The sequence below is a fragment of the Pristiophorus japonicus genome, unplaced genomic scaffold (genome assembly GCF_044704955.1).
Source record: "Pristiophorus japonicus isolate sPriJap1 unplaced genomic scaffold, sPriJap1.hap1 HAP1_SCAFFOLD_29, whole genome shotgun sequence".
NCBI lineage: Eukaryota > Metazoa > Chordata > Chondrichthyes > Pristiophoridae > Pristiophorus > Pristiophorus japonicus.
This window is the reverse complement of record NW_027252668.1, coordinates 3,014,011-3,028,234: the sequence shown is the minus strand read 5'-3', so window position 1 is coordinate 3,028,234 and position 14,224 is coordinate 3,014,011. Positions and strand designations below refer to the sequence as shown.

At 60.0% G+C, this 14,224-nt stretch overlaps 1 protein-coding gene and 1 long non-coding RNA gene across 2 annotated transcripts in view; both read left to right on the top strand.

Annotated features, from left to right (window-relative positions):
* The first annotated feature begins 1,016 nt into the window (after window positions 1–1,016).
* On the top strand, window positions 1,017–12,436 carry LOC139248216 (uncharacterized). Its single transcript, XR_011591007.1, has 3 exons — window positions 1,017–1,084; window positions 6,121–6,232; window positions 12,384–12,436. It is a non-coding gene; the product is annotated as an uncharacterized lncRNA (long non-coding RNA).
* A 48-nt stretch (window positions 12,437–12,484) lies between these two features.
* Window positions 12,485–14,224, top strand: part of LOC139248124 (integrin alpha-1-like) — a 23,577-nt gene continuing 21,837 nt past the window's right edge. Inside the window, exons 1-2 of the mRNA XM_070871873.1 lie at window positions 12,485–12,514; window positions 13,110–13,258. Of these exons, the coding sequence (XP_070727974.1) occupies window positions 12,485–12,514; window positions 13,110–13,258 (179 nt within the window). The remainder of the gene's footprint in view (window positions 12,515–13,109; window positions 13,259–14,224) is intronic.

The window sequence follows — 14,224 nt, the reverse complement described above, 5'->3', positions numbered from 1 at the left end:
TGCGACACTCCCTAAGTACTGCCCCTCCGACAGTGTGGCGCTCCCTCAGTACTGCTCCGACAGTGCAGCACTCCCTCAGTACTGCCCCTCCGACAGTGCGGCACTCCCTCAGTACTGCCCCTCCGATAGTGCAGCACTCCCTCAGTACTGCCCCTCCGACTGTGCGGCATTCCCTCAGTACTGCCCCTCTGACAGTGCAGCACTCCCTCAGTACTGCCCCTCCAACAGTGCGCCACTCCCTCAGTACTTCCCCTCCGACAGTGCGGCACTCCCTCAGTACTGCCCCTCCGACAGTGCAGCACTCCCTCAGTACTGACCCTCCCACAGTGCGGTGCTCCCTCAGTACTGACCCTTCCACAGTGCGGCGCTCCCTCAGTACTGACCCTCCCACAGTGCGGCACTCCCTCAGTACTGCCCCTCCGACAGTGCAGCACTCCCTCAGTACTGACCCTCCCACAGTGCGGCACTCCCTCAGTACTGACCCTCCCACAGTGCGGCACTCCCTCAGTACTGACCCTCCCACAGTGCGGCACTCCCTCAGTACTGACCCTCCCACAGTGCGGCACTCCCTCAGTACTGACCCTCCGACAGTGCGGCACTCCCTCAGTACTGGTAACCAGGGAGTGTCGGCCTGGATTATGAGGGTTCGACCCCTGGCTCAGGCGAGGGAGAGAGAGAGAGAGAGAGAGTTGGTGGCTGAGGGGAGCAAGACTTTTCCAGGAATACCAGACGCAACGACCCTTGACCCGCAGTTGGACCAGTGTCCGTGACCCTTGACCCCCCCCCCCAGATGACTGACCGAGCTTGAGCCACGAGTGGGGCCTGAGGGAGAGGGCGGAGGTGGAAGGGGGTGAGCGGAGGAGGGGTCGGAGGGTGTGGGAATGGGGTTGGAGGTAGGGAGTGTGGAGGGATGGGGTGGTTTGAGGCCCGGGGATTCGGCCTCTCTTGCCTGACTCTCGATCTGCTCCTCAGGCCTGTGGTCCCGTGGCAAAGCCCTGCATCTCCAACATGCACCTGGGAGGCATCTGCTATCTCTTCGATGACATGCTGCGGCCCGTCAGCACGATGAGACCCGCAGACGTGGGTAAGTGACGTTCACTGAGAGAGAGAGAGAGACAGAGAGAGCGAGAGGGAGGGAGAGAGCGAGAGGGAGGGAGAGAGCGAGAGGGAGGGAGAGAGCGAGAGGGAGGGAGAGATGGAGAGATGGAGAGAGGGAGAGACAGAGAGAGACAGAGAGAGAGAAGCAGACAGAGAGAGTCAGAGGTAGAGAGCGGCAGAGAGAGGGGGAGAGAGAGACAGAGAGACAGACAGAGAGAGAGGAACAGAAAGAGAGGGAGAGATAGAGAGAGAGAGAGAGAGAAAAAGTGATAAAGAGAGGGAAAGAGAAAGAAAGTGAGAGAGAGAAAAAGATAAAGAGAAAAACTGATGAAGGGAGAGAGAAAGAGAAAGAGAGAAATAAATAATTAAATCGATTCCCTGCCCTCTCGTTTTTGTTAAAAGTCTTTCATGTGGAACCTTATCGAATGCCTTCTGGAAGTCTGCAGATACTGCTTTATCCAGCACATAGGATTAGGACCACAAAGGGTATATGGCACAGACACAGGCCGTTCGGCCCAACCAGTCTGTGCCGGTGTTTATGTTCTACTCGAGTCCCCCTCCTCATCTAACTCGATCAGCATAACCTTCGATTCCCTTCTCCCTCATATCCCTGTCCAGCCTCCCCTTAAATACTATTGACTTTAACCCCTCCCTGTGGCAGCGAGTTCCACATTCTCACCTCTCTCTGGGTAAAGAAGTTTCTCCTGAATTCCCCACTGGATTGCTTGCTGACTATCTTAGATTGATGGCCTCGAGTGTTGTTCTTCCCCGCAACTCCTGCTCTCTCCCTCTCTCTCTCCCTCTCTCTCTCTCTCTCTCTCTCTGACCCTCCCTGTGCTGCTGAGCATGTGTGATGACCCCTGACCTCTCAAAAACGCGGCAAAGAAACTCAACCGCACAAAAACAAAAATCCCACGCATGCGCCACAATAGCGTTGCTGGGGAAGCTTTTTTTACTTGACGTCGGTTTTGCGGTGGGCGATGGTGAGATCGCCAAAAAGTCACATCGCCCATTTGACATCGCCCGGGGTCAGGCCCAGTGGAAAATCGCAAAACAGAAAACTGGGCCTTGTGCCGGCGATCAGCAAGGCCCAGACGTCCCACATCGCTGGAACATGGCCTATTTTTGGGGGGGCCTTAGCCACCGAGTGGAAAGTCTAGCCTTATACTCTCTGTATCCATTCTATCATAACCTTGCAACATCTTAATAATTCTATCAGGTCACTCCACAGTCTCCTCCTTTCGTCAACAAAAGAACAAATTATACAAGGCGAACCTTGCATTTACATAGTGCCTATCCCCACCTCAAACGTCCCACAGTGTCGGAGGGCCAGTACACTTTTCACGTCTGGTCACTCTTGTAATGGAGGAACGATGGCTCCCAGATTTCGCACAGCAAGCTCCCAAAACTCAGCAACGAGCGAAGGACCAGATAATCTGTTTTCGTGATGTTGGTTGAGGGATAAACATTGGCCCCAGGACACCGGAGATATCTCGCCTGCTCTTCGTCGCAAAACTGTCGTGGGTTCATTTCCATCCTCCTGAGAGGTTCAACGTCTCATCTGGAAGGTGGTCCCTCCAACAGTGCGGCGCTCCCTCAGTACTGCCCCTCCGACAGTGCGGCGCTCCCTCAGTACTGCCCCTCCGACAGTGCAGCGCTCCCTCAGTACTGCCCCTCCGACAGTGCGGCGCTCCCTCAGTACTGCCCCTCCGACAGTGCGGCGCTCCCTCAGTACTGCCCCTCCGACAGTGCGGCGCTCCCTCAGTACTGCCCCTCCGACTGTGCGGCGCTCCCTCAGTACTGCCCCTCCGACAGTGCGGCGCTCCCTCAGTACTGCCCCTCCGACAGTGCAACACTCCCTCAGTACTGCCCCTCCGACAGTGTGGCACTCCCTCAGTACTGCCCCTCCGACAGTGCGGCGCTCCCTCAGTACTGCCCCTCCGACAGTGCGGCGCTCCCTCAGTACTGCCCCTCCGACAGTGCGGCGCTCCCTCAGTACTGCCCCTCCGACTGTGCGGCGCTCCCTCAGTACTGCCCCTCCGACAGTGCGGCGCTCCCTCAGTACTGCCCCTCCGACAGTGCAACACTCCCTCAGTACTGCCCCTCCGACAGTGTGGCACTCCCTCAGTACTGCCCCTCCGACTGTGCGGCATTCCCTCAGTACTGCCCCTCCGACAGTGCAGCACTCCCTCAGTACTGCTCCGACAGTGCAGCACTCCCTCAGTACTGCCCCTCCGACAGTGCGGCGCTCCCTCAGTACTGCCCCTCCGACAGTGCGGCGCTCCCTCAGTACTGCCCCTCCGACAGTGAGGCGCTCCCTCAGTACTGCCCCTCTGACTGTGCGGCGCTCCCTCAGTACTGCCCCTCCGACACTGCAGCACTCCCTCAGTACTGCCCCTCCGACAGTGCGGCGCTCCCTCAGTACTGCCCCTCCAACAGTGCGGCGCTCCCTCAGTACTGCCCCTCCGACTGTGCGGCGCTCCCTCAGTTCTGCCCCTCCGACTGTGCGGTGCTCCCTCAGTACTGCCCCTCCGACAGTGTGGCACTCCCTCAGTACTGTCCCTCCGACAGTGCGACACTCCCTCAGTACTGCCCCTCCGACAGTGAGGCGCTCCCTCAGTACTGCCCCTCCGACAGTGTGGCGCTCCCTCAGTACTGCCCCTCCGACAGTGTGGCGCTCCCTCAGTACTGCCCCTCCCACAGCGCAGAGCTCCCTCAGTACTGCCCCTCCGACAGTGCGGCGCTCCCTCAGTACTGCCCCTCCGACAGTGCGGCGCTCCCTCAGTACTGCCCCTCCGATAGTGCTGCGCTCCCTCAGTACTGCCCCTCCGACAGTGCGGCGCTCCCTCAGTACTGCCCCTCCGACAGTGCGGCGCTCCCTCAGTACTGCCCCTCCGACAGTGCGGCGCTCCCTCAGTACTGCCCCTCCGACTGTGCGGCGCTCCCTCAGTACTGCCCCTCCGACAGTGCGGCGCTCCCTCAGTACTGCCCCTCCGACAGTGCAACACTCCCTCAGTACTGCCCCTCCGACAGTGTGGCACTCCCTCAGTACTGCCCCTCCGACAGTGCGGCGCTCCCTCAGTACTGCCCCTCTGACTGTGCTGCGCTCCCTCAGTACTGCCCCTCCGACAGTGTGGCGCTCCCTCAGTACTGCCCCTCCCACAGCGCGGTGCTCCTTCAGTACTGCCCCTCCGACAGTGCGACACTCCCTCAGTACTGCCCCTCCGACAGTGCGGCGCTCCCTCAGTACTGCCCCTCCAACAGTGCGACACTCCCTCAGTACTGCCCCTCCGACAGTGCGACACTCCCTCAGTACTGCCCCTCCGACAGTGCAGCACTCCCTCAGTACTGCTCCGACAGTGCAGCACTCCCTCAGTACTGCCCCTCCGACTGTGCGGCATTCCCTCAGTACTGCCCCTCCGACAGTGCAGCACTCCTTCAGTACTGCTCCGACAGTGCAGCACTCCCTCAGTACTGCCCCTCCGACAGTGCGGCGCTCCCTCAGTACTGCCCCTCCGACAGTGCGGCGCTCCCTCAGTACTGCCCCTCCGACAGTGAGGCGCTCCCTCAGTACTGCCCCTCTGACTGTGCGGCGCTCCCTCAGTACTGCCCCTCCGACACTGCAGCACTCCCTCAGTACTGCCCCTCCGACAGTGCGGCGCTCCCTCAGTACTGCCCCTCCAACAGTGCGGCGCTCCCTCAGTACTGCCCCTCCGACTGTGCGGCGCTCCCTCAGTTCTGCCCCTCCGACTGTCCGGTGCTCCCTCAGTACTGCCCCTCCGACAGTGTGGCACTCCCTCAGTACTGTCCCTCCGACAGTGCGACACTCCCTCAGTACTGCCCCTCCGACAGTGAGGCGCTCCCTCAGTACTGCCCCTCCGACAGTGTGGCGCTCCCTCAGTACTGCCCCTCCGACAGTGTGGCGCTCCCTCAGTACTGCCCCTCCCACAGCGCAGAGCTCCCTCAGTACTGCCCCTCCGACAGTGCGGCGCTCCCTCAGTACTGCCCCTCCGACAGTGCGGCGCTCCCTCAGTACTGCACCTCCGACAGTGCGACACTCCCTAAGTACTGCCCCTCCGACAGTGTGGCGCTCCCTCAGTACTGCTCCGACAGTGCAGCACTCCCTCAGTACTGCCCCTCCGACAGTGCGGCACTCCCTCAGTACTGCCCCTCCGATAGTGCAGCACTCCCTCAGTACTGCCCCTCCGACTGTGCGGCATTCCCTCAGTACTGCCCCTCTGACAGTGCAGCACTCCCTCAGTACTGCCCCTCCAACAGTGCGCCACTCCCTCAGTACTTCCCCTCCGACAGTGCGGCACTCCCTCAGTACTGCCCCTCCGACAGTGCAGCACTCCCTCAGTACTGACCCTCCCACAGTGCGGTGCTCCCTCAGTACTGACCCTTCCACAGTGCGGCGCTCCCTCAGTACTGACCCTCCCACAGTGCGGCACTCCCTCAGTACTGCCCCTCCGACAGTGCAGCACTCCCTCAGTACTGACCCTCCCACAGTGCGGCACTCCCTCAGTACTGACCCTCCCACAGTGCGGCACTCCCTCAGTACTGACCCTCCCACAGTGCGGCACTCCCTCAGTACTGACCCTCCCACAGTGCGGCACTCCCTCAGTACTGACCCTCCGACAGTGCGGCACTCCCTCAGTACTGGTAACCAGGGAGTGTCGGCCTGGATTATGAGGGTTCGACCCCTGGCTCAGGCGAGGGAGAGAGAGAGAGAGAGAGAGTTGGTGGCTGAGGGGAGCAAGACTTTTCCAGGAATACCAGACGCAACGACCCTTGACCCGCAGTTGGACCAGTGTCCGTGACCCTTGACCCCCCCCCCCAGATGACTGACCGAGCTTGAGCCACGAGTGGGGCCTGAGGGAGAGGGCGGAGGTGGAAGGGGGTGAGCGGAGGAGGGGTCGGAGGGTGTGGGAATGGGGTTGGAGGTAGGGAGTGTGGAGGGATGGGGTGGTTTGAGGCCCGGGGATTCGGCCTCTCTTGCCTGACTCTCGATCTGCTCCTCAGGCCTGTGGTCCCGTGGCAAAGCCCTGCATCTCCAACATGCACCTGGGAGGCATCTGCTATCTCTTCGATGACATGCTGCGGCCCGTCAGCACGATGAGACCCGCAGACGTGGGTAAGTGACGTTCACTGAGAGAGAGAGAGAGACAGAGAGAGCGAGAGGGAGGGAGAGAGCGAGAGGGAGGGAGAGAGCGAGAGGGAGGGAGAGATGGAGAGAGGGAGAGACAGAGAGAGACAGAGAGAGAGAAGCAGACAGAGAGAGTCAGAGGTAGAGAGCGGCAGAGAGAGGGGGAGAGAGAGACAGAGAGACAGACAGAGAGAGAGGAACAGAAAGAGAGGGAGAGATAGAGAGAGAGAGAGAGAGAAAAAGTGATAAAGAGAGGGAAAGAGAAAGAAAGTGAGAGAGAGAAAAAGATAAAGAGAAAAACTGATGAAGGGAGAGAGAAAGAGAAAGAGAGAAATAAATAATTAAATCGATTCCCTGCCCTCTCGTTTTTGTTAAAAGTCTTTCATGTGGAACCTTATCGAATGCCTTCTGGAAGTCTGCAGATACTGCTTTATCCAGCACATAGGATTAGGACCACAAAGGGTATATGGCACAGACACAGGCCGTTCGGCCCAACCAGTCTGTGCCGGTGTTTATGTTCTACTCGAGTCCCCCTCCTCATCTAACTCGATCAGCATAACCTTCGATTCCCTTCTCCCTCATATCCCTGTCCAGCCTCCCCTTAAATACTATTGACTTTAACCCCTCCCTGTGGCAGCGAGTTCCACATTCTCACCTCTCTCTGGGTAAAGAAGTTTCTCCTGAATTCCCCACTGGATTGCTTGCTGACTATCTTAGATTGATGGCCTCGAGTGATGTTCTTCCCCGCAACTCCTGCTCTCTCCCTCTCTCTCTCCCTCTCTCTCTCCCTCTCTCTCTCTCTCTCTCTCTCTGACCCTCCCTGTGCTGCTGAGCATGTGTGATGACCCCTGACCTCTCAAAAACGCGGCAAAGAAACTCAACCGCACAAAAACAAAAATCCCACGCATGCGCCACAATAGCGTTGCTGGGGAAGCTTTTTTTACTTGACGTCGGTTTTGCGGTGGGCGATGGTGAGATCGCCAAAAAGTCACATCGCCCATTTGACATCGCCCGGGGTCAGGCCCAGTGGAAAATCGCAAAACAGAAAACTGGGCCTTGTGCCGGCGATCAGCAAGGCCCAGACGTCCCACATCGCTGGAACATGGCCTATTTTTGGGGGGGCCTTAGCCACCGAGTGGAAAGTCTAGCCTTATACTCTCTGTATCCATTCTATCATAACCTTGCAACATCTTAATAATTCTATCAGGTCACTCCACAGTCTCCTCCTTTCGTCAACAAAAGAACAAATTATACAAGGCGAACCTTGCATTTACATAGTGCCTATCCCCACCTCAAACGTCCCACAGTGTCGGAGGGCCAGTACACTTTTCACGTCTGGTCACTCTTGTAATGGAGGAACGATGGCTCCCAGATTTCGCACAGCAAGCTCCCAAAACTCAGCAACGAGCGAAGGACCAGATAATCTGTTTTCGTGATGTTGGTTGAGGGATAAACATTGGCCCCAGGACACCGGAGATATCTCGCCTGCTCTTCGTCGCAAAACTGTCGTGGGTTCATTTCCATCCTCCTGAGAGGTTCAACGTCTCATCTGGAAGGTGGTCCCTCCAACAGTGCGGCGCTCCCTCAGTACTGCCCCTCCGACAGTGCGGCGCTCCCTCAGTACTGCCCCTCCGACAGTGCAGCGCTCCCTCAGTACTGCCCCTCCGACAGTGCGGCGCTCCCTCAGTACTGCCCCTCCGACAGTGCGGCGCTCCCTCAGTACTGCCCCTCCGACAGTGCGGCGCTCCCTCAGTACTGCCCCTCCGACTGTGCGGCGCTCCCTCAGTACTGCCCCTCCGACAGTGCGGCGCTCCCTCAGTACTGCCCCTCCGACAGTGCAACACTCCCTCAGTACTGCCCCTCCGACAGTGTGGCACTCCCTCAGTACTGCCCCTCCGACAGTGCGGCGCTCCCTCAGTACTGCCCCTCTGACTGTGCTGCGCTCCCTCAGTACTGCCCCTCCGACAGTGTGGCGCTCCCTCAGTACTGCCCCTCCCACAGCGCGGTGCTCCCTCAGTACTGCCCCTCCGACAGTGCGACACTCCCTCAGTACTGCCCCTCCGACAGTGCGGCGCTCCCTCAGTACTGCCCCTCCAACAGTGCGACACTCCCTCAGTACTGCCCCTCCGACAGTGCGACACTCCCTCAGTACTGCCCCTCCGACAGTGCAGCACTCCCTCAGTACTGCTCCGACAGTGCAGCACTCCCTCAGTACTGCCCCTCCGACTGTGCGGCATTCCCTCAGTACTGCCCCTCCGACAGTGCAGCACTCCCTCAGTACTGCTCCGACAGTGCAGCACTCCCTCAGTACTGCCCCTCCGACAGTGCGGCGCTCCCTCAGTACTGCCCCTCCGACAGTGCGGCGCTCCCTCAGTACTGCCCCTCCGACAGTGAGGCGCTCCCTCAGTACTGCCCCTCTGACTGTGCGGCGCTCCCTCAGTACTGCCCCTCCGACACTGCAGCACTCCCTCAGTACTGCCCCTCCGACAGTGCGGCGCTCCCTCAGTACTGTCCCTCCAACAGTGCGGCGCTCCCTCAGTACTGCCCCTCCGACTGTGCGGCGCTCCCTCAGTTCTGCCCCTCCGACTGTGCGGTGCTCCCTCAGTACTGCCCCTCCGACAGTGTGGCACTCCCTCAGTACTGTCCCTCCGACAGTGCGACACTCCCTCAGTACTGCCCCTCCGACAGTGAGGCGCTCCCTCAGTACTGCCCCTCCGACAGTGTGGCGCTCCCTCAGTACTGCCCCTCCGACAGTGTGGCGCTCCCTCAGTACTGCCCCTCCCACAGCGCAGAGCTCCCTCAGTACTGCCCCTCCGACAGTGCGGCGCTCCCTCAGTACTGCCCCTCCGACAGTGCGGCGCTCCCTCAGTACTGCCCCTCCGACAGTGCAGCGCTCCCTCAGTACTGCCCCTCCGACAGTGCGGCGCTCCCTCAGTACTGCCCCTCCGACAGTGCGGCGCTCCCTCAGTACTGCCCCTCCGACAGTGCGGCGCTCCCTCAGTACTGCCCCTCCGACTGTGCGGCGCTCCCTCAGTACTGCCCCTCCGACAGTGCGGCGCTCCCTCAGTACTGCCCCTCCGACAGTGCAACACTCCCTCAGTACTGCCCCTCCGACAGTGTGGCACTCCCTCAGTACTGCCCCTCCGACAGTGCGGCGCTCCCTCAGTACTGCCCCTCTGACTGTGCTGCGCTCCCTCAGTACTGCCCCTCCGACAGTGTGGCGCTCCCTCAGTACTGCCCCTCCCACAGCGCGGTGCTCCTTCAGTACTGCCCCTCCGACAGTGCGACACTCCCTCAGTACTGCCCCTCCGACAGTGCGGCGCTCCCTCAGTACTGCCCCTCCAACAGTGCGACACTCCCTCAGTACTGCCCCTCCGACAGTGCGACACTCCCTCAGTACTGCCCCTCCGACAGTGCAGCACTCCCTCAGTACTGCTCCGACAGTGCAGCACTCCCTCAGTACTGCCCCTCCGACTGTGCGGCATTCCCTCAGTACTGCCCCTCCGACAGTGCAGCACTCCCTCAGTACTGCTCCGACAGTGCAGCACTCCCTCAGTACTGCCCCTCCGACAGTGCGGCGCTCCCTCAGTACTGCCCCTCCGACAGTGCGGCGCTCCCTCAGTACTGCCCCTCCGACAGTGAGGCGCTCCCTCAGTACTGCCCCTCTGACTGTGCGGCGCTCCCTCAGTACTGCCCCTCCGACACTGCAGCACTCCCTCAGTACTGCCCCTCCGACAGTGCGGCGCTCCCTCAGTACTGCCCCTCCAACAGTGCGGCGCTCCCTCAGTACTGCCCCTCCGACTGTGCGGCGCTCCCTCAGTTCTGCCCCTCCGACTGTCCGGTGCTCCCTCAGTACTGCCCCTCCGACAGTGTGGCACTCCCTCAGTACTGTCCCTCCGACAGTGCGACACTCCCTCAGTACTGCCCCTCCGACAGTGAGGCGCTCCCTCAGTACTGCCCCTCCGACAGTGTGGCGCTCCCTCAGTACTGCCCCTCCGACAGTGTGGCGCTCCCTCAGTACTGCCCCTCCCACAGCGCAGAGCTCCCTCAGTACTGCCCCTCCGACAGTGCGGCGCTCCCTCAGTACTGCCCCTCCGACAGTGCGGCGCTCCCTCAGTACTGCCCCTCCGACAGTGCGACACTCCCTAAGTACTGCCCCTCCGACAGTGTGGCGCTCCCTCAGTACTGCTCCGACAGTGCAGCACTCCCTCAGTACTGCCCCTCCGACAGTGCGGCACTCCCTCAGTACTGCCCCTCCGATAGTGCACCACTCCCTCAGTACTGCCCCTCCGACTGTGCGGCATTCCCTCAGTACTGCCCCTCTGACAGTGCAGCACTCCCTCAGTACTGCCCCTCCGACAGTGCAGCACTCCCTCAGTACTGCCCCTCCGACAGTGCAGCACTCCCTCAGTACTGACCCTCCGACACTGCAGCACTCCCTCAGTACTGACCCTCCGACACTGCGGCACTCCCTCAGTACTGCCCCTCCGACAGTGAGGCGCTCCCTCAGTACTGCCCCTCTGACTGTGCGGCGCTCCCTCAGTACTGCCCCTCCGACACTGCAGCACTCCCTCAGTACTGCCTCACCGACAGTGCGGCGCTCCCTCAGTACTGCCCCTCCGACAGTGCGGCGCTCCCTCAGTACTGCCCCTCCGACTGTGCGGCGCTCCCTCAGTTCTGCCCCTCCGACTGTGCGGTGCTCCCTCAGTACTGCCCCTCCGACAGTGTGGCACTCCCTCAGTACTGCCCCTCCGACAGTGCGACTCTCCCTCAGTACTGCCCCTCCGACAGTGCGACACTCCCTCAGTACTGCCCCTCCGACAGTGAGGCGCTCCCTCAGTACTGCCCCTCCGACAGTGTGGCGCTCCCTCAGTACTGCCCCTCCGACAGTGTGGCGCTCCCTCAGTACTGCCCCTCCCACAGCGCTGAGCTCCCTCAGTACTGCCCCTTCGACAGTGCGACACTCCCTCAGTACTGCCCCTCCGACAGAGCGACACTCCCTAAGTGCTGCCCCTCCGACAGTGTGGCGCTCCCTCAGTACTGCTCCGACAGTGCAGCACTCCCTCAGTACTGCCCCTCCGACAGTGCAGCACTCCCTCAGTACTGCCCCTCCGAAGGTGCGGCACTCCCTCAGTACTGCCCCTCCGATAGTGCAGCACTCCCTCAGTACTGCCCCTCCGACTGTGCGGCATTCCGTCAGTACTGCCCCTCTGACAGTGCAGCACTCCCTCAGTACTGCTCCGACAGTGCAGCACTCCCTCAGTACTGCCCCTCCGACAGTGCAGCACTCCCTCAGTACTGACCCTCCGACACTGCAGCACTCCCTCAGTACTGCCCCTCCGACACTGCAGCACTCCCTCAGTACTGCCCCTCCGACAGTGCTGCGCTCCCTCAGTACTGCCCCTCCGACAGTGCGGCGCTCCCTCAGTACTGCCCCTCCGACAGTGCGGCGCTCCCTCAGTACTGCCCCACCGACAGTGCGGCGCTTCCTCAGTACTGCCCCTCCGACAGTGCGGCGCTCCCTCAGTACTGCCCCTCCGACAGTGCGGCGCTCCCTCAGTACTGCCCCTCCGACAGTGCGGCGCTCCCTCAGTACTGCCCCTCCGACAGTGCGGCGCTCCCTCAGTACTGCCCCTCCGACAGTGCGGCGCTCCCTCAGTACTGCCCCTCCGACAGTGCGGCACTCCCTCAGTACTGCCCCTCCGACAGTGCGGCGCTCCCTCAGTACTGCCCCTCCGACAGTGCGGCGCTCCCTCAGTACTGCCCCTCCGACAGTGCGCCGCTCCCTCAGTACTGCCCCTCCTACAGTGCGGCACTCCCTCAGTACTGCCCCTCCGACAGTGCGGCGCTCCCTCAGTACTGCCCCTCCGACAGTGCAGCGCTACCTCAGTACTGCCCCTCCGACAGTGCGCCGCTCCCTCAGTACTGCCCCTCCTACAGTGCGGCACTCCCTCAGTGCTGCCCCTCCGACAGTGCGGCGCTCCCTCAGTACTGCCCCTCCGACAGTGCGGCGCTCCCTCAGTACTGCCCCTCCGACAGTGCGGCGCTCCCTCAGTACTGCCCCTCCGACAGTGCGCCGCTCCCTCAGTACTGCCCCTGGGCCACTCTGATTCGATGGTGTTCTATCACTCTCCCCCAGAATGCACCGCAGCGCAGATAGATGTGGCCTTCCTGTTTGACGGTTCGAACAGCCTGACCCGGCGTGACATTTTTATGAGCAAAAGATTCATGCTGGATATGATGACGAGCTCAGACCCAGATATCATGCACGTGAGTGAGGCGGTGTAAGGGGGAGCACATTGGTGAGAGAGGGGGTCAGGGAAGGGCAGTGGGATTAGTTTGGGATTGTTACAGGGCTATGGGGAGAGAGCGAGGCAGTGGGATTAGTTTGGAGATTGATACAGGGCTATGGGGAGAGAGCGGGGCAGTGGGATTAGTTTGGGGATTGATACAGGGCTATGGGGAGAGAGCGAGGCAGTGGGATTAGTTTGGAGATTGATACAGGGCTATGGGGAGAGAGCGGGGCAGTGGGATTAGTTTGGAGATTGATACAGGGCTATGGGGAGAGTGCGGAGCAGTGGGATTAGTTTGGGATTGTTACAGGGCTATGGGGAGAGAACGGGGCAGTGGGATTAGTTGGGGTATTGATACAGGGCTATGGGGAGAGAGCGGGGCAGTGGGATTAGTTTGGGGATTGATACAGGGCTATGGGGAGAGAGCGGGGCAATGGGATTAGTTTGGGATTGATACAGAGCTATGGGGAGAGATCGGGGCAGTGGGATTAGTTGGGGGATTGATACAGGGCTATGGGGAGAGCTGGGACGCTTTGGCCTTGCGTGATTCTAACCCTCCTCGCTCTGTGCAGTTTGCCGTTGTGCAATATTCACACTCCCAGAAGCTTGAGATGAGCTTCACGATGTTCCAGGAGAGGCAGGCAGACCTGAGCAAGATCATCATGGGGATCGAGTTGATGGAGAGCATCACCCTTACGGCCACTGCGATCAAGTTTGTGATGTGAGTACGTAGCTATGGAGGAAACATAAGAACATCAGAAATAGGAGCAGGAGTCGGCCATTCGGCCCCTCGAGCCTGCTCTGCTATTTAATAGGATCATGGCTGATCCAATCACGGACTCGGGTCCACTTCCCCGCCCGCTCCCCATAACCTTCACTCCCTTATTGTAATGACTCAAGAGTCTGGTGGCTGTAAACTGCGTCAGGGGTCAACGTGATCCATCTTTATTCTCGCCCAAAATTACCCACCTGACATGGTACCCGCGCTTATGTACAGCCATGATCGCGCACACGCGCATGCAGCCCGATGACCTCCGACAGTAGCGACCTCTAGTGCCTGGTGACCCCAGGCACCAATACATAACACCCATCGCTCAGAAATCTGTCTATCCCCACCTTAAATATATTCAATGACCCAGCCTCCACAGCTCTCTGGGGCAGAGAATTCCAACAGATTTACAACCCTCCGAGAGAAGAAGTTCCTCCTCGTCACCATTCTAAATGGGCGGCCCCTTATTCTGAAACGGTGCCCCCTCATGTTAGCAGGACGTCCCGGCTTTTATACTCCATCCCACCTTCCAATAAAGGCCAACATCCTTCAAGCCTGGGCTTTTCCCGGGATCAGATCCGGAGTTCCGCGCAAATTGACCGACTTGTGCCATTGTAATGGTACACTTACATCACAGGAACTACTGAACGGTGCAAAGGAATGAGGAAATTATGGAGTAAATGACTTGCGCTATTAATTATGCCACTCCATATTTTCCTGAGACTTTGGCTCTGTTCCGCCGTAAACCTCACCAAAAACATTTGGAAGGTAATTCGCATCGTTCTGCCCCCATTAAAACCAATGGTAATCGAAACTAGATGAAGCAATTTCCATCCCTTCCTCAAAGTAGGCTCCCTGAAATAGGGTGGCAGTCATGCTGGGAGCCCACTGAAATTATTTTAGTGAGCCGGAAGCCAG